The 22,540-nt window shown below is 48.3% G+C and overlaps 1 protein-coding gene across 1 annotated transcript; it reads left to right on the top strand.

Moving 5' to 3' along the window:
• Positions 1–1,168: 1,168 nt before the first annotated feature.
• On the top strand, positions 1,169–22,157 carry UTP25 (UTP25 small subunit processor component). Its single transcript, XM_038761400.1, has 12 exons — positions 1,169–1,313; positions 5,135–5,174; positions 5,411–5,666; positions 6,122–6,316; positions 7,621–7,709; positions 8,638–9,045; positions 11,076–11,295; positions 14,662–14,864; positions 15,906–16,088; positions 17,462–17,574; positions 18,370–18,615; positions 21,433–22,157. Exons 1-12 carry the CDS (start codon positions 1,210–1,212, stop codon positions 21,674–21,676), a joined length of 2,301 nt encoding a protein of 766 aa, XP_038617328.1. The 5' UTR covers positions 1,169–1,209; the 3' UTR covers positions 21,677–22,157.
• Positions 22,158–22,540: the final 383 nt, after the last annotated feature.

Below are 22,540 nucleotides of genomic sequence, written 5' to 3'. Positions count from 1 at the left end.
CAATAAATACGATTGAATGAATGAATTTACTATTCTATTTATTTTCTTAATGATGCGCATCTAGCTTTACTTCTGTTAAGTCTGACGACTTACCTGGCCACATGTTTTGTTTTGTTGTCCATCTCCCCCTTCTTGACTGCGAGCCCGTTGGTGGGTAGGGACCGTCCCTATATGTGGCCGGCTTGTCCTTCCCAAGCGCTTAGTACAGTGCTCCGCACACAGTAAGCGCTCAATAAATGCGATTGAGTGAAATGCCATCCAGACTCCCTAATGGAGCCGGTTCCCTTCCTGCTGGGGCTGCGGGTTCAGAGCCCGGGCTTTGGAGTCCGAGGTCATGGGTTCCAATCCCGGCTCTGCCCACTGTCAGCTGGGTGACTTTGGGCAAGTCACTTCACTTCTCTGGGCCTCAGTTACCTCGTCTGTAAAATGGGGGTGAAGACTGTGAGCCCCCTGTGGGACAACCTGATCACCTTGGAACCTCCCTAGCGCTTAGAACAGTGCTTTGCACATAGTAACCAATTAATCCATCAATCAATCGTATTTATTGAGCACTTACTGTGTGCAGAGCACTGTACTAAGCGCTTGGGAAGTCCAAGTTGGCAACATCTAGAGACAGTCCCCACACAACAGTGGGCTCACAGTCTAAAAGGGGGTGACAGAGAACAAAACCAAACATACTAACGAAATAAAATAAATAGATATGTACAAGTAAAATAAATAAATAGAGTAATAAATATGTACAAACATATATACAGGTGCTGTGGGGAAGGGAAGGAGGTAAGATGGGGGGGATGGAGAGGAAGGGGCTCAGTCTGGGAAGGCCTCCTGGAGGAGGTGAGCTCTCAGTAGGGCCTTAATAAATATTATTATTATTATTGTGTTGGGGGTGAGCACGAGGATAAAGGGCGGGCGCAGGCGCAGATTAACCCACCTGGAGACTGCTGATGGGTGGGGGGGGGCGTTTGCGGCGTCGCGCGTCGGCGCCTGCTTTACGGCAGCACGTTCGTCCGTCAAGCGCCGCCGTGCGACGCCGCCGGGCCGCCCTTCTCCGGGCAGCGAGGAAAAGGGCGGGCGCAGGCGCAGATTAACCCACCCGGAGACCGCTGACGTGGGCGGGGGGGCTGCTTTGCGTCATCACGTTCGTCCGTCGAGCGCCGGCGTGCGAAGCCGCCGGGCCGCCCTTCTCCGGGCAGCGAGGCCGGGGCCGCCATGGGCAAGCGGCGGGGCCGCAGCCTGCAGCTCGTCAGCGGCCTGAGCAAGAAGCAGAAGAAGCACTTGAGGGATTTCGGAGAGGAGCATCCTTTCCATGACAGGTCTGTGTGTGTTTGTGTGTGTGTGTGCTTTGTCTCACCAGGCTGGTCCCCCCACACCTTACCCGCGTGCTGGCAAGTTGGTAGCTACTTTAGTGCGGGGAGAGGAGAGGAGAGGGCGCCCGTCTTTGGGATTCAGTTGAACAATAATACTAATTAATTCATTCATTCAATCGTGTTAATAATAATGGTGGTGTTGGTTAAGCGCTTACTACGTGTCAAGCACTGTTCTAAGCGCTGGGGTAGATACAAGGTCATCAGGCTGTGCCACGTGGGGCTCACAGTCCTAATCCTCATCATCATCAATCGTATTTATTGAGCGCTTACTGTGTGCAGAGCACTGTACTAAGCGCTTGGGAAGTACAAATTGGCAACATATAGAGACAGGCCCGACCCAACAATCAATCAATCAATCAATCAATCATATTTATTGAACGCTTACTATGTGCAGAGCACTGTACTAAGCGCTTGGGAAGTCCAAGTTGGCAACATCTAGAGACAGTCCCTACCCAGCAGCGGGCTCACGGTCTAAAAGGGGGAGACAGAGAACAAAACCAAACTTACTAACAAAATAAAATAAATAGAAGAGATATGTACAAGTAAAATAAATAGAGTAATAAATATGTACAAACATATATACAGGTGCTGTGGGGAAGGGAAGGAGGTAAGATAGGGGGATGGAGTGGGGGACGAGGGGGAGAGGAAGGATTTTTTTTTCCTCATTTTCCTCATTTTTCAGGTGAGGGAACTGAGGCACAGAGAACTTAAGTGACTTGCCCAAGGTTACACAGCTGACAAGGGGCGGAGCCGGGATTAGAACCCACGACCTCTGACTCCAAAGCCCAAGCTCTTTTTTATAATGGGATTTATAATGGGATTTATTAAGCGCTTACTATGTGCAAAGCACTGTTCTAAGCGCTGGGGAGGTTACAAGTTGATCAGGTTGGCCCACGGGGGGCGCACAGTCTTAATCCCCATTTTCCAGATGAGGGAACTGAGGCCCAGAGAAGTGAAGTGACTTGCCCAAAGTCCCACAGCTGACAAGGGGCGGAGCCGGTATTAGAACCTATGACCTCTGACTCCAAAGCCCAAGCTCTTTTTTATAATGGGATTTATTAAGCGCTTACTATGTGCAAAGCACTGTTCTAAGCGCCGGGGAGGTTACAAGTTGATCAGGTTGTCCCACGGGGGGGCTCACAGTCTTAATCCCCATTTTCCAGATGAGGGAACTGAGGCCCAGAGAAGTGAAGTGACTTGCCCAAAGTCACTCAGCTGACAATTGGTGGAGCCGGGATTCGAACCCTTGACTCTGACTCCAAAGCCCAGGCTCTTGCCACTTAGCCACGCTGCGTATTTATTGAGCGCTTACTGTGTGCCGAGCACTGTACTAAGCGCTTGGGAAGTCCAAGTTGGCAACATATAGAGACGGTCCCTACCCAGCAGTGGGCTCCCAATTTATTATTATGGTATGTGCAAGGCGCTGGACTGAGCGCCGGGGGAGATCCAAGCAAATTGGGTTGGCCCCACGTGGGGCTCTCTCAGTGGCAGCCCCCACTTTACGGGTGAGGGGACTGACGCACAGAGAATAATAATAATAATAATGGCATTTGTTAAGCACTTACAATGTGCAAAGCACTGTATTAAGCGCTGGGGAGGTTATAAAGTAATCAGGTTGTTCCACGGGGGGCTTACAGTCTTAATCCCCATTTTACAGAGGAGGGAACTGAGGCACAGAGAATCAATCAATCATTTATTGAGCACTTACTGTGTGCAGAGCACTGTACTAAGCGCTTGGGAAGGACAAGTCGGCAACATATAGAGACGGTCCCTACCCAACAGTGGGCTCACAGCCCTTGCTCTCTGCCCGTGCCCGACCTCCGGGCCTTTTACTGGGTAGACGAAGTCCGCAGAAAAGTAAATTACAATTAGTTTCGACTCTGAAATGATGATGATGGCATTTGTTAAGCGCTTACTATGTGCGAAGCACTGCTCTAAGCGCTGGGGGGAAATACAAGGTGATCAGGTTGTCCCACGTGGGGCTCACAGCCTTAATCCCCGTTTTACAAATGGGTAACTGAGGCCCAGAGAAGTGAAGTAACTTGCCCAAAGTCACCCAGCTGACAAGTGGTGGAGCCGGGATTAGAACCCGTGACCTCCGACTCCCAAGCCCGGGTTCTTGCCACTGAGCCACGCTGCTGAAACCTGGGTTAGCGGGCCTGAGTTTTGTGGAATCCGTTCCCTTGGGTGCGCACAGTGGGCTCTGCACACAGTAAGCGCTCAATAAATACGATTGATCGATTGATTGGGTGGGCCTGAAACCGGGATTTCGAAAGCCCAGAGAGACGAGTTTCAGATGTGATCTCCGAGGGAAAGGGTTTCTAAATCTAAGTCCCTCAGAGACAGTGCAATCAATTATTGAAGCAAGAGTATTTTTTGAGCGTCACCCGTACGCAGAACCCGGGGAGGGTTCTTGAAAAAAAAAAATCCATCGCTTGGGTGGCCTGCCCGAGACGCCGCATGCCCCCTTTAGTACTCACTCTGCTGTAAAGTAATAAAGGTATTTATGGAACGGCCACAGAATCAGTCGTATTTATTGAGTGCTTACTGTGTGCAGTGCACTGTGCTAAGCGCACAGGAGGGAGCCAAGGGAGGAAGACACGTTTGCTGCCCTTAAAAATGGCCCACCAACGGGGACCCTGGAAAGGCATAAAAGCGTGTTCGGTTAATGGAATCAGAATAAAAATTTTCATGTTCAGCCGAAAATATGTAAGTGTTAAGAATGCATATGAGTTCATCTGTAAGGGCTAGAGGTTCCTGTTGGATTGATATGACTTTGGGTGTTGGAATTAATTGGGGAAGGCTTTTGGAGGAGGTGAGTGACTCTTACCGCCAAGCTGAGGTCCCAGGACTCTGCCAAGATTTCTCCAAAGACTCCAGGCTCTGGTGAAACGGGTGATTCAGTTCCAGTAGATGGCTCCCCTCGCTGCAGATCTGGATTTATTTTATTTTGTTAGTATGTTTGGTTTTGTTCTCTGTCTCCCCCTTTTAGACTGTGAGCCCACTGTTGGGTAGGGACTGTCTCTAGATGTTGCCAATTTGTACTTCCCAAGCGCTTAGTCCAGTGCTCTGCACGTAGTAAGCGCTCAATAAATACGATTGATGATGATGATGATGGACCAAACCAATGTCCATCCTTGATGCTGAATCTGGATTCTTGTAATGCCGGGCTTTCGGTGCTGATGACTTACCTGTATTAATTAGTCCGAGAGGTAGAATCTGAAGATACTGTGGCTTTTCCGGCAAAAGAGTCTCGTATCGTTAGGTATAACTAGTAACGATTCATCTCTAGACTGAAAGCCCTTTGTGAGCAGGGACCGTTTCTACCAACCCAGTTGCATCGAACTCTCCCAAGCACTTAATACAGTGCTCTACACACAATAATACCATTATTGATGATGCTGAAGATGATGATTGCTTAAAATTGGCCCTCCAGTCTACTACCAAAGCTCAACATTCGTTCCTTTGGTTGTTGCCTATTTTTTTACTTCCAGGTGGTGTTTAAATCATTGCCCCCTTTCAATGCAATGCAACAAATCCCAGGGTGAAGTGATACCAGGCTCTACCAATTTAAACTGGTCAGCAAGTCTAAAAGACTATGGGTTCCAAAGAAAAGCTTTCTAGGTGGGATGTTGGAGATAGAAAAGGGTTTTGCACATGATGATCTGAGGGCTTCTATATTTTAGTTCTTAAGGGGATGATTCATTTTTTAAATTTGTTTTTAATTTGCCTGACTTGAGAACTCAAGAAGAAACTTCTCTCCACAGAGTTTCTGGAAAGCAAGAAAAACCTCAGCTCTGCAAATTGGTGAGATTCGTTTCCTCCTTATAATTTGTCTTCTTTGCAAGTGCAGTTAACACTGATACCTCATTCAACAGTTCATCACTATCCTCCCTGTCTCACAAGCCCATTTTCTTCCTGCATACATGAAAAAGAGAAGTTACATCTGGGTTTGGAATCAGCTGTGGGCTGATAGATAATAAATACTAGTAATTTTAAAAATGAGGTAGCTTCCAAAAACAAATTTCCCTTCTCTCATATAGCCCGAGTGTTCAGATCACTCAAGTTCAGAAAGTGATGCAGAAAGTGAATCGGAACAAGTCTCGGGGTACCACAAGCTACTAGCAACTCTAAAGAATGTCCCTGAGGAGGAAGACGAGGAAGAAGATGATGATGACGAGGAGGAGGAAGAAGAAGAGGAAAGTGTTCTAGAGGAAGAAGCAGAAGCGAACAATGAAGGAGACCTGGGGGATGGTGACATGGAAGAGGAGGATCCTGAGGAGCAGGACCAGGAAGACGGTAGGGATCTCTGAGGCCTAGGAGTTGTTAGTCACTTCAGGCCCATAACACACTTTTTTTTTCCCTATGTGGATAATATTTCTGTAACATTTCCCTCCCATTTTAATAATCTAGAGCATCTTGCACTTTGAGTTTCAGATTAAGTAATGGTTTTGCTTTTTCCAATTACTAAGTGTTGTGGTTTGAGGAAAGAAGTGATTCTTTGCAACCGGGAGTGCAGATGCCAGCTGGGATGAAATTCTGGCTTTTCCCCCTCTACATTTGGAAATGAAGTTAGCGTTAGAAGTTTTGAATCCTTCCCTTTGGCACCAGGTCATCCTTAAAATAAACACTAAGCATAATTCAGTTCAAGGAGAGAGTGCTATCCACCTGATGAATCGTAATCCTGTTGTCAACAATTACCCATAGTTCTTTAGTTTTTGGTATTATTATTATTCTTTTAACAAAATACACAGCAAATGTTGGATCAGAGGCCCTATCTGGCCCCGAGGAAGAGGATGAGGGAGATCCACAATCCGAAGCTGAGGAGGACTTCACGGATGTGAAACATGAGTCTGCGTTCAATCTGGAAACCAATTTCATGGAAGAGAAGAATGAGGATCGTAATAAAAGTGAAAAAGAAAGTGGTTCCTCCCTGCAGCCCGCAGAAGGTACGGCAGAGTACGCGCTGACTAATTTAGCTGGTGGATGGAGAGTGGAGCTGGTTTTTACTATTGAATCTTTTGTGCCTATTAAATAATGGATTCGAACTGCCCATGTTCACTTACCTCCCCAGGGTACCACCGCTTCCTGGAGAGTGGATTGAGCCAGTTGCTTAGTTACAGGCAGCTTTGGTTAAATGAAGCGAAGCTCGATGGGGTCGTTTTTCTCAGTGTTCTTTCTCTTTTCCGTGGGTACCTACGGCAAGCTACATTTGAGCATCCTATATTGGGGATTGCGTTCATCTCCCCTGCCTGATTGTGTGCTGCCGAGAGTTCAGAGGAGTAGCAGGGAATTTGGTGTCTTCCATGGGACCTCCTTCCTCACGGTCCTTGGGATTCAGAGTGGTGTTTTTCCCCAGCGGCTGGACTGGCCCATCAGAGGCCGAGGGCGCACATCTTTAAAGCAGAAAAATGTGAAAACAGCTCAGGAACCACTGAGCTTAGGACAGAGCAACACCCAGGGCTCGCTGTAGTGTTTCTGGATGAGAGAGAGTCCCGACAGTCCTAGGAGCAGGTGGAGGTTATAAAGTAGAGGGAGCAAAAGAAAGGAGTTTTTCTTAGTAATCACCTTAGCCTTAGCAGCAGTGGCTCACGTTGGTTTGTGGAGGATGTGGCTTTTCTATAATAATAATGATGGTATCTGTTCATCATCATCATCATCAATCGTATTTATTGAGTGCTTACTATGTGCAGAGCACTGTACTAAGCGCTTGGGAAGTACAAATTGGCAACATACAGAGACAGTCCCTACCCAACAGTGGGCTCACAGTCTAAAAGATGGTATCTGTTAAGCGCTTACTATGTGCAAAGCACTGTTCTAAGCACTGGGTAGGTACAAGGTGATCAGGTTGTCCCACGTGGGGCTCACAGTCTTAATCCCCATTTTACAGATGAGGTAACTGAGGTCCAGAGAAGTGACTTGCCCCAAGTCACACAGCTGACAAGTGGTGGAGCCGGGATTAGAACCTGTGACCTCTGACTCCCAAGCCCGGGCTCTTTCCACTGAGCCACACCTCGTCTCTATCTAATGGATCTATTTACATCTATTTATCTATTTACAACTGGCTTCACCCCTCCAGTCTGTTACTTAGCCATCTAAGTATTCATTGAGTATAATCCCTATCCATTATAATCCAAATAATCTTAGTGTAGCAGATTTGAAACTGGAGTCGGCCGGGTCTTAATTAGGAACTTGCTAAACTTACCAGGAGATTGACTCTCAAGCATGGTAACAATCGATATTTCTGAATTAGACCCATTCCTACAGCACTTCAACCGAGACCTGTTGGAAAAAGAAGTTCAGTCCATGCTGACCAACCCCAAATGCACGGACCAGCTGAAGGTACGTACTGCTTTGCCGTAACTTGATTGTGAGTTTAGGAGAGAGTTGAATGAAAAGGTGTTTTTTGCTGAAATTCAAACTCCCTTTGACTGGGAGCCAAAATTCTTGGAAGCCCAATGTGGGGTGATAAAAAAGGGCAAGTTGGTTTCGGGCCTGGCCGATCATCCCACTTTGCAGGGGGATGCTTGGGGCTCCTGGGGACCCTGGAGATCATCTGGGAAGAACCTTGGAGTATAGTCCAAGGTTTAGCTGTCCTGATCCTGGTGATCCCTTGGGCAAGTGGAAGATTGCAGTGGCTTTTTTTGCTGTTTCTGGGGCCACTCTTTGTTTGTACATCAACAGGTGGGAGACCTCTAAGCTCTCACCTGCTTCACTGGGTAGGGGCGGGAGGAGGGAAGGGAAAAGCCTGGCCTACTTTTTATTTTGTGCTTTGGGTTTAATTCCACTGTGTTTGAGTTTTGTTTTTGTTTTTTTTCTCTGACTTGTTTATTGGTACAGAGGCCTGGGGGTTGGGGGATCTTGGCTTCACGTTACCTGTGGCAAACAGCCACGGCTCCTTACCTCAGTTTCAGTGCCTAGTAAACCAGGATTGAAGAATGTGGAAAAGGTTTGAGATCCTGGGTGGAAGCAAGAAACTTGGGGTGAAGAAATAAAAACTGGATACCAGTGTCTGGGTCAAGTAGAGATGTGATATTGCAGTAAATAGTAGGCCCCCGATTGTCCGGGCATTGATCATGCAACAGTGTGGTGTACTGAAATGAGGCTACTTCAGATCATTGGGGAAAAAAGTCCATATAGCCAAACCAAACTGGGCGGGCACTTATCCAAGAAATCAGAATTCATTCCGCTGCTTGCCTGAATTAATCTGATCCCAATTAGTTGGGGTCCTCAGTACCTAACTTTTTCTCTCCTTTCTCTCCCTTTTTAGTGGCAGACCATGGGCCAGCTTTTCTTCTCATCCACATTTCGGAAAGTGGAAACCTTTAAACCCCCGAAGGAAGTCGACGTGAAAGCGCTCACTCTCCAGAAGCCTCTGGAAACCACCTGGCCCCCAACAAACCGCCAGTTCCTCTCAGCGGCTGGCAAGCAGAGGGGCTTCTTCACTCCTCTGCAGAAGGAGCTCTTCTGCCTCATGAACTCATACCGGGACGTATTTTACCCTGAAAGGACGGCATTAGAAAATGGGGAAGAGATCAGACACGTGTACTGCCTGCACGTGCTGAATCACGTCCTCAAGGCGAACTCGCAAGTGCTCAGCAATAATAGCAAACGGCGAGATCAGAAATCTGGAGCTGATAGCGATGACTTCAGGGACCAGGGACTCACTAGGCCAAAGGTGACCCGGGATGTGGCGTGGCACTTTTGGGAGGGTGATGGGGCCAACTGGACCCAGTGACACAGGAAATATTGGCTTTTAGTAGCCTGGAATAGTAGGAATGATCATGGTTCCTGGCTGGCTGGGGCCCGTTCGTCACGGGGCCTTTTAGCTCAGTGAGGGAGGATGCTCACCTGACGGTAAAGAACTTGGATCATACAAAATCACTGAGTGTTTTTGTTTACTTCACTTGTGAGTGTTGAGTGTTTAAAAACTGATTTGGCACCCAGTGGGTGTGAGGTCCAGAGTCTGGGGGACGTTTTGAAGGAAGAACAAAGCACAGTTCCTACCCTTGGCAGGTTTACAGTCTGAAAGAGAAGATCATATTAACCGAAATAGACAACATATACATGGAACAAAGTCATCAGGGGTAGAAAGTAGAACACAAAAGATGTGTTAATTTGTTGATAAACAAGAGTTGAGAGCTGGGGAGAATAGAATGTAGTCAGGCAGAGGGAATCTTAGATTTCCCCCTCACCAAGGAAGTGGGCCTGTAGTAGAATACTGAAGGAAGGGAGGGGTGATTTGATGGAGAGAAATAACGGGAGCTCCTGGGTTAACAGGACAGCCAGTGGTGGGTCTCCCTATTGCCCCCGGCCTGGAGGTGCAAATATTCAGGGGGCTGTGGAGGGGGCGTGGCAGTTGTTCAGGAGGTTTTTTACTAGGCATTTTGGCTAGAACGTGGCTAGGGAATTGGGACCCCTCGTCCAACAGTGCAAGCCTGTTTGGATGCAGGGTGATGTGGTGGTGGAAGAAATGGTTGCATTCGTGTTTGTGGCTTTGGGAGGGATGAATTCTGCAGCTTGAGCTTTCCAAAACTGTCACCCTCACATGGTAGGAGAACTGGGGGTACAATACTCTGGGTTCTGATGGGGACTGCAAAGAAATTCTAAGAAATGTCCCTGCCCTGAAGCTAGAGGAGATGGACAGCTAGGTACGAGAGCCAAAATAAAGAACCATAAATGCGTAGATAAGTAGAAATAATTATAGGTACACGTTCGTATGATTGTGCAGGATTCACTAGCGTGATTTGGGTGACTGGAACCAGGGAGTTTGGAAAGGCTTCCTGAAGAAGAGGGAATTTTTTGTGATTTTGCTGGAGTTTTCATCCAGTTTGGAGAGAGGGCAGGAGGAGGAGTGGAATGTGCAGAGGACAGGAAGTGCTCAGCACAGGGTCTTGTGCCTGCAGGAGCTGAGCAAAGCCTTTTCAATATGACGGGTCTGGTATCTCTCCCTTCAGCTTCCATATTTCTGGCCGACAAACTGGCAGTGAGGGGCAGGTTTTTAGTGGCTTGGTAAGGAATATTTGCTCAGGTGGCAATGTAATAGGGTCTGAGGTTTATCCCTGTTGCTCCTGCCCTCCAGGACCACGGGTTGAAACTGGACTCGGATGAAATTCTTCCCTGGCTCAACACTTGAGCGTTCTTTGGCTCTTGCTTACAGAAAGGGAGGGGAGGATTTTTCAAGACTCGGCCAATGGCCACCTCATTTGGGCTCCTAGCTCATGTAACGTGCAGGGGTGGCTGGGGATTGTAGGCTGCGTGTTGGTTTCCCTACTGCTGTGGGTGAGAATATTCGTGGGCACGGGAAAGGTCCTAAACTGTGAAAGGCCCAACTGAAGTCCAAAGGTATAATAATAACCATTGTGATACGTGTTAAACTATGTGCAAACACCGCACTAAACGTTGGGGTGGGTGCAATACAATCAGATCAAAGTCCCTGCCCCACATGGGGCTCGCTCAGCCAAATCAGGGAGGGGAGAGCGGGTATTTTATCCCCATTTTACAAGAAACCGACACAAGTAAAATGACATACCTGAGTTCTCTGAGCAGGGATTAGAACCCAGGTTTCGTGACTCTCAGCCCTTTGCTGTATCCCCTGAGCTGTCACAGGCCGCCGCCAGACAGGGCTCCGAGTCTGTACATCTGGTGGGGTGGCGGGGGGCATTCTGTGCTTGTTCGGCCCCCCCTGATTCATCGTCTTCTTTCCAGGTGCTGATTGTAGTACCTTTCCGGGAAGCTGCTCTGCGGGTGGTGCACCTTCTAATCAGCTTGCTCGAAGCTGGAAGCAAGAAAAAGATCGACGTGAGCAACAAAAAGCGATTTAAGGGGGAATTTGGATCCGATCCAAAGGAGAGACCGCCCAACCTGAAGAGGCCTGAGGATTATGAAGCTGTGTTTGCTGGCAATATTGATGACCACTTCAGGATAGGTAAATCAACGGGGTAATTGTCAGCTCTTTACTCCACTGTGGGATGTGCCCAGAAAAACCAATCATAATAAGCAGCAACAAATAAAACCACCTTTCTGAGGACTGCCCCCAGCCTGTTTAGTATTGGCTGTTCAGGACATCTGTATCCCAGGTCCTCTGTCTCCCCCTTTCAGACTGTGAGCCCACTGTTGGGTAGGGACTGTCTCTATATGTTGCCAATTTGTACTTCCCAAGCACTTAGTACAGTGCTCTGCACATAGTAAGCGCTCAATAAATACGATTGATGATGATGATGGCAACGAGCTACCCATTACTCAAGGTGAAAACCCCTGAAAGGCACCGTTGAGCTGGATCAGTCCAGCTTTTTGTTGGAGGGAGGGCTTTACCTTCAGCACTGTCAGGGGGAACCTACCATTGAGGCCTCAGAAGTATTCTATTTTGTGACCACAGACTGCACCCCTTCTCCCTATCGGTTGCCTCACAAGGTATGCCACTGGGCAGAGGTGGCCCGGGCAAGAGAGTGTGGATGGCGCAGTACAAACCGTCAGCACTGCAGCAGAAACAATTTAGGCACATGTCTTGCTGGTGGTAGGATATATCTTTCCTCTCAACCATCGGTGCTTGGGCAATGCTCCCCCTGAATGATAACGGCCAGAAAAGGTGCACTGCTATATGTACGGGGACACAAAATGCAAGAGATTCTCTCCGAGGCCGTCACACTCGTGGATGCATTCTCACCCACAGTGGCTTCATTGTCCTTGAACCGAAGGACAACTCTCCTACTATTGCCGCTGAGCTTGGCTCTGCCCAAAGCAACTAAGACAGGTGTGTACCACTTGCCTTTGTGACTTGGATGATATCTCCATGAAACCCGGTGGCTGAGCTAAAATATAAATGTCAGGGAGTGGCAAGAAATCCCTGCCCCCGTTTGCCCCCCTGTGCCCAGGAAGTAGAGCTAATGGATTTGCCTGCCAGTGGGATGAGGTGGCAGCCACAGCTGGAGAGTCAGTGGAGAAGATCTCAACAGCCCTTTGAGCTTACAAGTGCCATCCTTTCTTGAGAACCGCTGTCAACTTGGTTTAACAAGTTTGGTAGATTTCCCATTTCCTTGTTCCTGTGGGTGAAACTATCTGGCGCTTACTTGCCCCCACTACCACCTGCCTAAACTCGCATCTTTCCCTAAATGTCCTGGTCAACCTGGGATGAGCCTGGCCCACCTGACCTCTCCCGTGGTTCTAAGAGTAAACCTGCCAGGCCTCTGAGCACCCGACTTCCACCCCAGGACTGGAAAAAGGCCTGACGGTTGCTTCTTGGGTGTCGCTCTGCTCGCACAGTGGTCCACTTGGCATCTACAGGTTGAGAGCCCCACAATGTAATAGACAGGTCATGCAGACCAATCTCCCTAGTCCCTGCCTTCAGGGAGCTGATAACCCAATGAGGTAGACAGGCACAAATAGACCAATTCCACCCTCCCTCACATACAGAGAGGCTTGAAAGCAAATGGCCGAAACAAAGGACTGAAGGTCAACTTCAAATCCAAACTAAAATACACATATAAATCTCCAGAGGCCACCTGAATGCCAGGGGGGCATCTGGAGCCCACTGTTGGGTAGGGACTGTCTCTATATGTTGCCAATTTGTACTTCCCAAGTGCTTAGTACAGTGCTCTGCACATAGTAAGCGCTCAATAAATATGATTGATTGATTGATTGGAGTGACCACACTGACCAGGATCAGGGGAGTGAGTGCTGGCTCTGAAACCCCAGCCCGGAGCGGGAAACAGTTGAGGAAGCATTTGAGCTCCGGAGGGAAGACAGCTGCCCTGGAAAGCTCAGGCAGTAGAGTAATGGTTCTCGTTAAGATCATCCGTGCCCTTGACTCTGAGCGTGTCGTCTCACCTCCGTAATTTTCAGGTATTGCCGGTAAAGGAGAAAGCAGGACTAATAAGTCAGCTTTCTGAGAGGGGAGGGGGAGTGAATAATACAATACATTGCAGGAAGAAAAATGTGAAGTGGTTGGGTGCGTCTGTGACAGGTGCCGCACATGTGATCGATGGCATAGTCTGGTGCCAGTCCCTGGCCTGCAGGGTTTTGCCATCCTGATGGATAGGGCTGGGGGAAGAGGCTGGAAGTTAGTGATAGATGTGGGGCCATCTCATTGTCCTTTGAAATCACCTCAGTAACCAGTGACATTGGAGTTTCCAAGGCAAAGGGGGAGTGTTCGTGTGTGTCTGGGACTATTCCAGTCCCGTGAGCGGGTATGATGGAGAATTACTTCTCATGCAGGGCCCGTCTCCTGAGGGGTAATGTCTCTTTTGAAACGAGCCTGTCACCATAGGGTTTAGGTCAGGGGTGTGCACTCCCTGGCATGTGGTGACTGTGAGCCCACTGTTGGGTAGGGACTGTCTCTATGTCTTACCAACTTGTACTTCCCAAGTGCTTAGTACAGTGCTCTGCACACAGTAAGCGCTCAATAAATACGATTGATGATGATGTGGTCCAGCATGAGGTGTGTCGGGCTTTTCTGTGGGGCTGCCCAGCTTCCGGTTTGGGTGCCAGAGTTACCACTTGCCCCACAGTTCTGGGCTTCTTGGCTGCTTCAGCAGCCTCCCATTCCTCTCTCTGTGGGTCCAGGCCGCCATCCTGGCTCCCACCCTCTTCTTCCCCTTTTGCCTCTGCGCGGTTGGCCTTGGGACCCTGGGGCAGCAGCATGACAGGCTGGAGAGCCTAGCAGAAGTCAGGATCTTTCAGACTCCCCCTTTTAGACTGTGAGCCCACTGTTGGGTAGGGACTGTCTCTATATGTTGCCAATTTGTACTTCCCAAGCGCTTAGTACAGTGCTCTGCACATAGTAAGCGCTCAGTAAATACGATTGATGATGATGATGATCTGTGGGGCAACTGGCAGCTCCCAAGCCTCAGCCAGTGGCTGCCCTCTGAGCGGCAGTGGGACACTCTCCTAAAGTAGCGGGCAGCTCCCCTTCCAGTAGCACAGCAACAGCGCTGTCTGTGCCACGCCTAGATGGGGTCTCTGTTTGCTGGTAGCGTCTTTCTTTCATGCGCACCTCATGGGGCCTGTTTCAGTCCTTGCATTTTAGTGGGGAGGATCATCTGTATGAGGACAAGGACTTTGAACCAGAGTGCAGGAGAAAGGAACATTTTGAATCGATTCCTTGGCAGAGAGCTGGGTTTCATGATTCGTTGGTTGATGACTGTAGTTGACCCCAGAACTCCGTAAATATAGGCATAGGCAATTGGGAGATCTTTTGGAGTTGTTTCCAGCAGCTTCACACCTTAACCAGGAGGGTGTAATTTCCTGAGCAGTTTTCTGTTGACTTAGGAGCTAACGTTAACCGTTTGTTCCACAGGAGTGGCGATCCTTCGGAAAGGCATCCGACTGTATGCGCCATTCTACTCCTCAGACATCCTGATCGCCTCCCCTCTTGGCTTGAGGACCATTGTTGGAGGAGAGGGGGAGAAGAAGCGGGACTTTGATTTCTTGTCTTCCTTAGAGATCCTCATCATCGATCAAGCAGACATTTACCTCATGCAGAACTGGGAGCATGTCCTAGTAAGGCTTTTCCCTCCCCCGCCTCCACATGGGGGTCATTCGGCCCGTTTGGCCCGTTTTCTGATAGCCGACGTTAGGGAGCGGGTTTGAAGCATATTAATGCATCCAACCATCTTGAGAAAACCTTGGTTTGTAATTTATCATGACAAAACAGCCTGCCTTTCCCCATCCTTTAGTGAAGAAATCTGGTTCCCGTGGAAACCGCATAAAGAACGTTAACTAGTGTCAAACTGCTGCTCCTCTGCGGAGCAGAATCAAAGACTCCCTGGATTGGACACAACCGTGAGAAATCATTACCTCTCCACAGCCCCAACTCCCTTCAGGCCAGACCCATGGGAACCTGCCCCGAGCCCAAAGCCCTCAGGAGAAGATGCCACCACCTCCTTAAGAAACCCGTTAACAACACTCACTGAGAAGTAATCCTTCCTTATCCTAAACCTAAACACCTTATGCTGCAGGATAAGCTGTTTCCGTTTGCCCTCTTCTTAGGGGAGTTGGAAAAACATGATTTAGAGTTTGATCTGCCTTGCTCCCTTCCCAGGGAGGCAGGCTTTTTTCCATTTCCTCCCATAACTTTGAGGCAGCATCTTCTCAGCATCTCCTGAGCCCATCAGTAGGATGACAGGCCTTAGGGATTGCAAACTCAGGGTAGTCTTAGCTGCCGAAAGGACGCCTCCTTTCCGCCCTGTAAAATGAAAAGGTCTCCCCAGTGGGGCCTCCAGGACCTTGAGTATCTCTCCAACAGGGCCCCTTACACAGTTGAGCGCACCATTATGTTTATAAGGCCAGGCAGCTTCCCGGGGGCAGAGCAAGAGCTCGTGCTTGGAGCTTCAGACCTAAGAAAGCAGCTGCTGTTGAAGGAGGACTTTGGTCAAGCAGGACACACAGGTCCTGTAGGTCAGCCTCCAACGGGCTCCGACGTTCACACATGTCTTGATGCTGGCTGGCTTGATTTGATGGAAGGGGCCTGGCTAGAGCCATCCAGGGAAGGATATTGAGGGCCACATGCAGGAGTTAATTCCTGTTCCTTTCTGTCCAAAGCATTTGATGAACCACGTGAACCTGTTGCCCCTGGAGTCCCATGGGGTGGATTTCTCCAGAGTGCGCATGTGGAGCCTGAATAACTGGTCCAAGTACTACCGGCAGACCTTGCTGTTTGGGGCCCTGCAGGATCCCCAGGTCAACTCTATCTTCAACAAGTACTGTGTCAACTACAGGGGGCAGGTAGGTTCCTGAATGCAATCCTGGGAAGGGTCATCATCAGTCGTATTTATTGAGCGCTTACTATGTGCAGAGCACTGTACTAAGCGCTTGGGAAGTACAAATCGGCAACGTATAGAGACAGTCCCTACCCAACAGTGGGCTCACAGTCTAAAAGACTGAGAGGGTCGGGTCCTGGAAGTGTCCTCAGTGAGATGCTTGAGTTATATGTTTTATTTGCCCAACCATTTCTTGAGCGTTGGAAGAAAGCTTTCCTTTCCAGGGGCTTGGAAAACAAAATTCTTCCTCCCGGGCAGACGTTATTGTTTCAGTGGGAACAGGTAAACAATGGGAAAAGGTTAGGGTGATAGTAACCAAGCAGATGAGTGCCCACTTTATTTATCTGAGCTAGTATTGATATGGTCCAGCCCTGATAGCCTGCTACTGAGTCTGTTTCAGACAAGGCCTTAAGCCTTGACCCCTCTCACCCTGAGGAAGTCATTTAACCTTGCACAATGAATTGAGCCACTTAACTTTTCCTTTTGTTAAACAGACCTCATAGGCTGTTGTGGCTTTGGCCTGTTTAAGACTTACCAGGCCTGACCTCTGGCTGGTGGCCCGTGCACACACTTGGGCTCCCGATGTAATGTCTGGCTAATCTGGCCCTGAAGACAGGCAGGGAGAGAAGGTGGTGGAGGTTCCTCGTGTTGGAGGAGAGAACTGAAGAGAGGTGCCGTGGCTGGGCTTTCATTTAGCCTGAGGACCTTCCACCTGGCTGCTGGCTGACTTCCCAGATGCTTGGCTTCCTTTGTGTCATACCTCCAGTGCTTTTTTTCCTTCTACATTTAGGGAACTGAGTGGATTTTTTCAGTTTACCTTTAATTTCCTCAAACTCTGCATTGTACGAGCAAGTTAACAGCCTCAACCTCTCTTCTGCGGGAACTTATAGTCTGAAGCGGACAGCCTCAGCAGATCATCATCATCAATCGTATTTATTGAGCGCTTACTGTGTGCAGAGCACTGTACTAAGTGCTTGGGAAGTACAAATTGGCAACATATAGAGACAGTCCCTACCCAGCAGTGGGCTCACAGTCTAAAAGGGGGAGACAGAGAACAAGACCAAACATAGTAACAAAATAAAATAAATAGAATAGATATGTACAAGTAAAATAAATAAATAGAGTAATAAATATGTACAAACATATATACATATATACAGGTGCTGTGGGGAAGGGAAGGAAGTAAGATGGGGGGGATGGAGAGGGGGACGAGGGGGAGAGGAAGGAAGATCAGCTGTCGGAGCCAGAGCTGAGTGCTGTCCTCCATCTCTTCTTCCCTCCTCTCCTCTTCCTCATCCCTCCTTATTCTTCTTTTAATGGATTGTGAACCCCTTGCAGGTAGCAGTGAGGAATGCTCCGGTGACTGGCTCCATCAGCCATGTCTTAGTGCAGCTTCCTCATGTGTTCCAGAGGTTGGAAGTGGAAAGCCTCCTGTCAGTCATGGATGCCAGGTACTTCTTTTCCCAGTTCCCTGGGCCTGATGGGGAAGGCAGCTGGGGATTTGGGTTCCAGGATCCAAAGCCCTGGACTTGAATTCAAGGGCCCAGTGTTGTGGTTGTGGCTCTGTCTACCTACTCCAGATACAGGTGACCTCGGTGTGCCTGAAGAGATTTGTCAAATCAGTAGTTTTGTTTTTATTTTTTATATCTGCATACTATGCATTGACAGTGCACCACAGAGACAACCAACTCCATCACCACAGCCACGGGGTGGGGGGCCCATCCCTCCTCGCTCTTTAATAATAAGCATTTATTAAGTGCTTACTATGTGCAAAGCGCTGTTCTAAGCGCTGGGGAGGTTACAGAGTGATCAGGTTGTCCCACGGGGGGCTCCCAGTCTTCATCCCCATTTTACAGATGAGGGAACTGAGGCACAGAGAAGTTAAGTGACTTGCCCAAAGTCACACAGCTGACACCCAGCGGAGCCAGGATTTGAACCCATGACCTCTGACTCCAAAGCCCAGGCTCTTTCCCACTGAGCCACGCTGCTTCTCAGATGCTTCTCATCTCTTTCCCAGATGCTCTGGAAGCACAGGAGGCAAAAGGGAGGAGTCTGTGCCCAGCTGGGCCTATAGGTTTGGGCGCCATGGGCTGATGTAGGAGAGCTGCCTCTTGTATTTCCCTTTGGCCTTTCCATTCTGGACCCTCTAGTGTTTGGGTTTTATGTTCTTCTCTGGAAGGTCGTAGAGGCAGGAGGAGACCAAGTGTTATTGTGTGGAAAATTGATGGTTTCCCCTCCCCGCCCAGGTTTCACTTCTTTGTGGATAAGGTTCTGCCTCAGTACCGGGATGCTGTCATGTCCCATACGCTCATCTACATTCCCTCCTACTTTGACTTTGTGCGTCTCCGGAATTATTTCAAAAAGGAGGAGCTGAGCTTCACTCAGATCTGTGAATATTCCAAGCGATCGGACATTTCCAGGGCAAGACACTTCTTCCTGAAGGGAGAGAAGCAGTTTCTGCTCTTCACGGAACGCTTCCATTTTTATAAAAGGTAATAGTAATTGCGGTATTTGTAAATGCTTACTGTGTGGCAAGAACTGTACTAAGCACTGGGGTAGCTACGTGATAATCCGATCGGAAAACAGTCCATGACCCACATAGGACTCACAGGCTAAAAGGGATGAAGACCAGATATCTCACCCCATTTTACAGATGAGAAAGCTGAGGAAAAGAGAAGTTAAGTGACCTGCCCACGGTCACACAGCAGGCAAGTGGCAGAGCTGAGATTAGACCCCACATCCCCTGACTGCCAAGCCCATGTTCTTTCCATTAGGCCACGATGTACTATCTATTGCTTGACTGAACAAAAATGCCTGTTTAAGCCCAAAGGTATTTTTTAAAACCTTTTACTGCCCCCTTTTCTCACCTCTCTCCACAGATTTCTAGAGTCCCTGGGACAGATGTCTGGATTGAGGGGATTAGTGCATCGGGCTTTTAATTCCTCTTGCCCTCATTCATTTGAGGGATCTGAGGCAGGTGTGTGTTTACCCACAGAGTGTGGTGCCACATGGGGCGGGTGGCTTTAGGAGAAGAGAATAAGGGATTTCTGGATGATCTGGTAGGTGAAGGATACTTTATCTGCCAGGGTTAGGGCTATAAATTGGGCAGCAGGGAGTCTTCCCTGGCCCAGGTACCTTGTTCTTTAAATTTCCACCTACTATCTGGCTCTCTAGATTGATATGGGAGGGACAGGCCAAGTCCCTGGTTCTCCACAGCTACGGATGTGTTTGTCTATATAAGATGAAGAAATTGTTTTGGGGGAACTTGTCATGCTCTCCAGGAGACCAGCCCCTTGAAGATCCAGAAATTGGAATTCCATCTTATTCTTAACTGCTGGGCCAGAATGGCTTGGAGGAGTTCATTTTCCCTTTATTATCCTTTCCCATCCACTCTTCAAACTAGCCCCTGCTTGGAGGGAGGGAGGTGTGTGTGTGTGCACATGCATGCCTACATATTACGTCCTGCCTTGCCAAAAGGAAAACGGCTTAAGTGAAGCTGCTCGGTTGGAAAAATATCTGAGACTAGTTACCTGGAGGATATGTCCATAATGGGAGGTGGGGGCTATGCTAATAGGCCTGCCTGAAGCTCTCCCATTTTGTCTGGAGTGTTGTTGACGGAACTTGGGAATTCATGTGAATACACTGCTGCCATTTGGAATTACTCAGAAAGTGTGCGTTTTCTGCCGTTGAGCTACTTGTTTCAGTAAAAGCCATCCAGATAATTCTAGGTTAAATTAGATATGTTTGCAACAGTCATGTAGGTCATCATCATCATCAGTCGTATTTATTGAGAGCTTACTGTGTGCAGAGCACTGTACTAAGCGCTTGGGAAGTGCAAGTTGGCAACATATGGAGACAGTCCCTACCCAGCAGTGGGCTCACAGTCTAAAAGGATTGTAGCTGATTATTTGGCAGGCACTGAGTAAGGTAAATATGAGTTCAGTCAGTTTGATGACTTCTTCAAAGAGCTAAAACTAAACCCTGAGAGTGGATGTCTCTTTCGCTTTCATGATGTTCAGGTTAGTCACCCTTATGTCAGCTGTGCAGATTAACGTTGGCCTGCAGCCTTAAGGAAGTTAATCCGGGTTGCAAGAAGTTATACTGTGGGCAGATAAACAGGGTAAAGAAAGTAGAGCCCACAGAGTAAATAGAGTCCACAGTACCACGTGTATATTTGGTGGCGGGGGTGTTGGGGCACTGGGTTGACGGGAGATTTGCGAGGGGGTGCTGGGAACATATGGAAAGGTACGTGACTGGAGGGATGCTTCAAATGAAAGCATGAGACCACAGGGGTATAATTTTTAAGCAAGGTTCAAATTTCTAGGGTAGTGCTCTGCCACTAAGTAAATACTGCCAACCCTGAAAACCCCTGTCTAGACCATTGCTGCTCTTTCCCAGCACCTAAAGCATTTCTCACGCCGGAAAGGAGGGTGAGACTGAGGACAGTTTCATGGGCAAATGAAAATGTAGACCAAGAAACTTTCAGCAATACAAAGGTGGTGATCAAACCACCCAGCAGCTGAATGGATTGGTTATCTGAACTTAAGGGGCCTAGAATGGCCGAAAGAAAATTGGGTTCGTTTTCGAGCCCCTTGTTGGGTAGGGACCGTCTCTATATGTTGCCGACTTGTACTTCCCAAGTGCTTAGTACAGTGCTCTGCATCATCATCATCATCATCATCAATCGTATTTATTGAGCGCTTACTATGTGCAGAGCACTGTACTAAGCGCTTGGGAAGTACAAATTGGCAACATATAGAGACAGTCCCTACCCAACAGTGGGCTCACAGTCGAAAAGGGGGAGACAGAGAACAAAACCAAACATACTAACAAAATAAAATAAATAGAATAGATATGTACAAATAAAATAAATAAATAAATAGAGTAAAAAATATGTACAAACATATATACATATATACAGGTGCTGTGGGGAAGGGAAGGAGGTAAGATGGGGGGGATGGAGAGGGGGACGGAGGGAGAGGAAGGAAGGGGCTGAGTCTGGGAAGGCCTCCTGGAGGAGGTGAGCTCTCAGCAGGGCCTTGAAGGGAGGAAGAGAGCTAGCTTGGCGGATGGGCAGAGGGAGGGCATTCCAGGCCCGGGGGATGACGTGGGCCGGTAAGCGCTCAATAAATACGATTGAATGGATGGTCACCAAACCTAATGTGGCTTGGTTATCCAAACGTTTGATTGTTTGAAAGTGAGACCCTATTGGTTGAGGCAACTGGAATCCTACTGCTGTTCTCACTAGAGGTTTCTAAACTTAATAAGCAAAATCCCAGGCTCACTGGCTTTTTCTCTCCGGACACTAGGTATACAATCAAGGGCATCAGGAATCTGATTTTCTACGAACTGCCGACCTATCCCCATTTCTACAGTGAGGTGTGTAACATGCTGAAGGCCATGAGCGGAAGCGATGAGGCCACGTGGACCTGCACTGCTCTCTACTCCAAATTTGATGCGCAGAAATTGGCTGCTGTGGTTGGTGTGGACCGGGGGGCACAAATGCTCCACTCCAAGAAGAATGTCCATCTCTTCATTACTGGAGAAAAATGAGTGACGTGGTTGTGTGTGTGGACTGGGTGGGTATTTGCCTCTGCCAGCTGTAGGACTAGTAACTACTTTTGGACTGGGAACTTTGTGGCTCTGGAATGATAATGTTGGGGCAGTATCCCGGAAGACATTGGGCGTGGCCCTTTCCAATCAGGAATAAGCCGCAAATCACCTTTACTGTCTTTTGTTATGTTTTATTCATTCATGCTGCACTTGTTGTCTATAGTCTTTTGTGCCGGAAGAACTACCATTTGCACCAGCCCGATGGACGTAGAGGCAGGGCAGTCTAGTGAAAAGCATCTGGTACTGAGAGACTGAGGACTTGGGTTTTAATCCTGACTCTGCCACTGACAAGTTTGTGACCTTTGAGCACGTCACGTAATTTGTAAAATTGTATGGGGATAATACCCTGGGACTGCCCACTGTTGGACAGGGATGGGTCCATCCTGATTAGCTTGTACCTGGTCCAATGCTTAGTGCAATGTCTGCCTTGTAGTAAGTGCTTAACTAATACTATCATTATTATTATTATTATTATTATTATTATTAGTCATTTCCTGGTCACCTCTATGCATGTTGAAGGGGCTGACAACAGTTAGTGCGTTACTGTGTCGCTGAGCATGGGACAACCTACTGGGCTGCTTCCTCCTGGAGTCCCCTAAAACTCCACCTGATGGAATCTGCTCAACAGCTTGCCATTGTAAGTGCAGAGAGTTGATTTTAAACCTCTAAAATTAAAGACTCTGAGTCCGCTCTGCTGCTTCAGGATGGGGAGCCGCAGCCTGAATCCCTATTTCCCAGAGTGGATTTTGGCATCTGGGGCTGAAGAGGACTAATACCTTTGAAACATCACAGAAGCTGTTTGCT

Source organism: Tachyglossus aculeatus, chromosome 19, assembly GCF_015852505.1.
Source record: "Tachyglossus aculeatus isolate mTacAcu1 chromosome 19, mTacAcu1.pri, whole genome shotgun sequence".
NCBI lineage: Eukaryota > Metazoa > Chordata > Mammalia > Monotremata > Tachyglossidae > Tachyglossus > Tachyglossus aculeatus.
Note: the sequence above shows the minus strand (reverse complement) of the source record. Positions and strands in the feature narration are given on the sequence as shown.

Coding starts and splice junctions, on each gene's coding strand:
- UTP25 (XM_038761400.1), top strand. CDS start 1,210: ATGGGCAAGCGGCGGGGCCGCAGCCTGCAGCTCGTCAGCGGCCTGAGC. Junction 5,667..6,121: donor GGAGCAGGACCAGGAAGACG/GTAGGGATCTCT, acceptor CAAAATACACAG/CAAATGTTGGATCAGAGGCC. Junction 17,575..18,369: donor CTGTCAGTCATGGATGCCAG/GTACTTCTTTTC, acceptor CTCCCCGCCCAG/GTTTCACTTCTTTGTGGATA.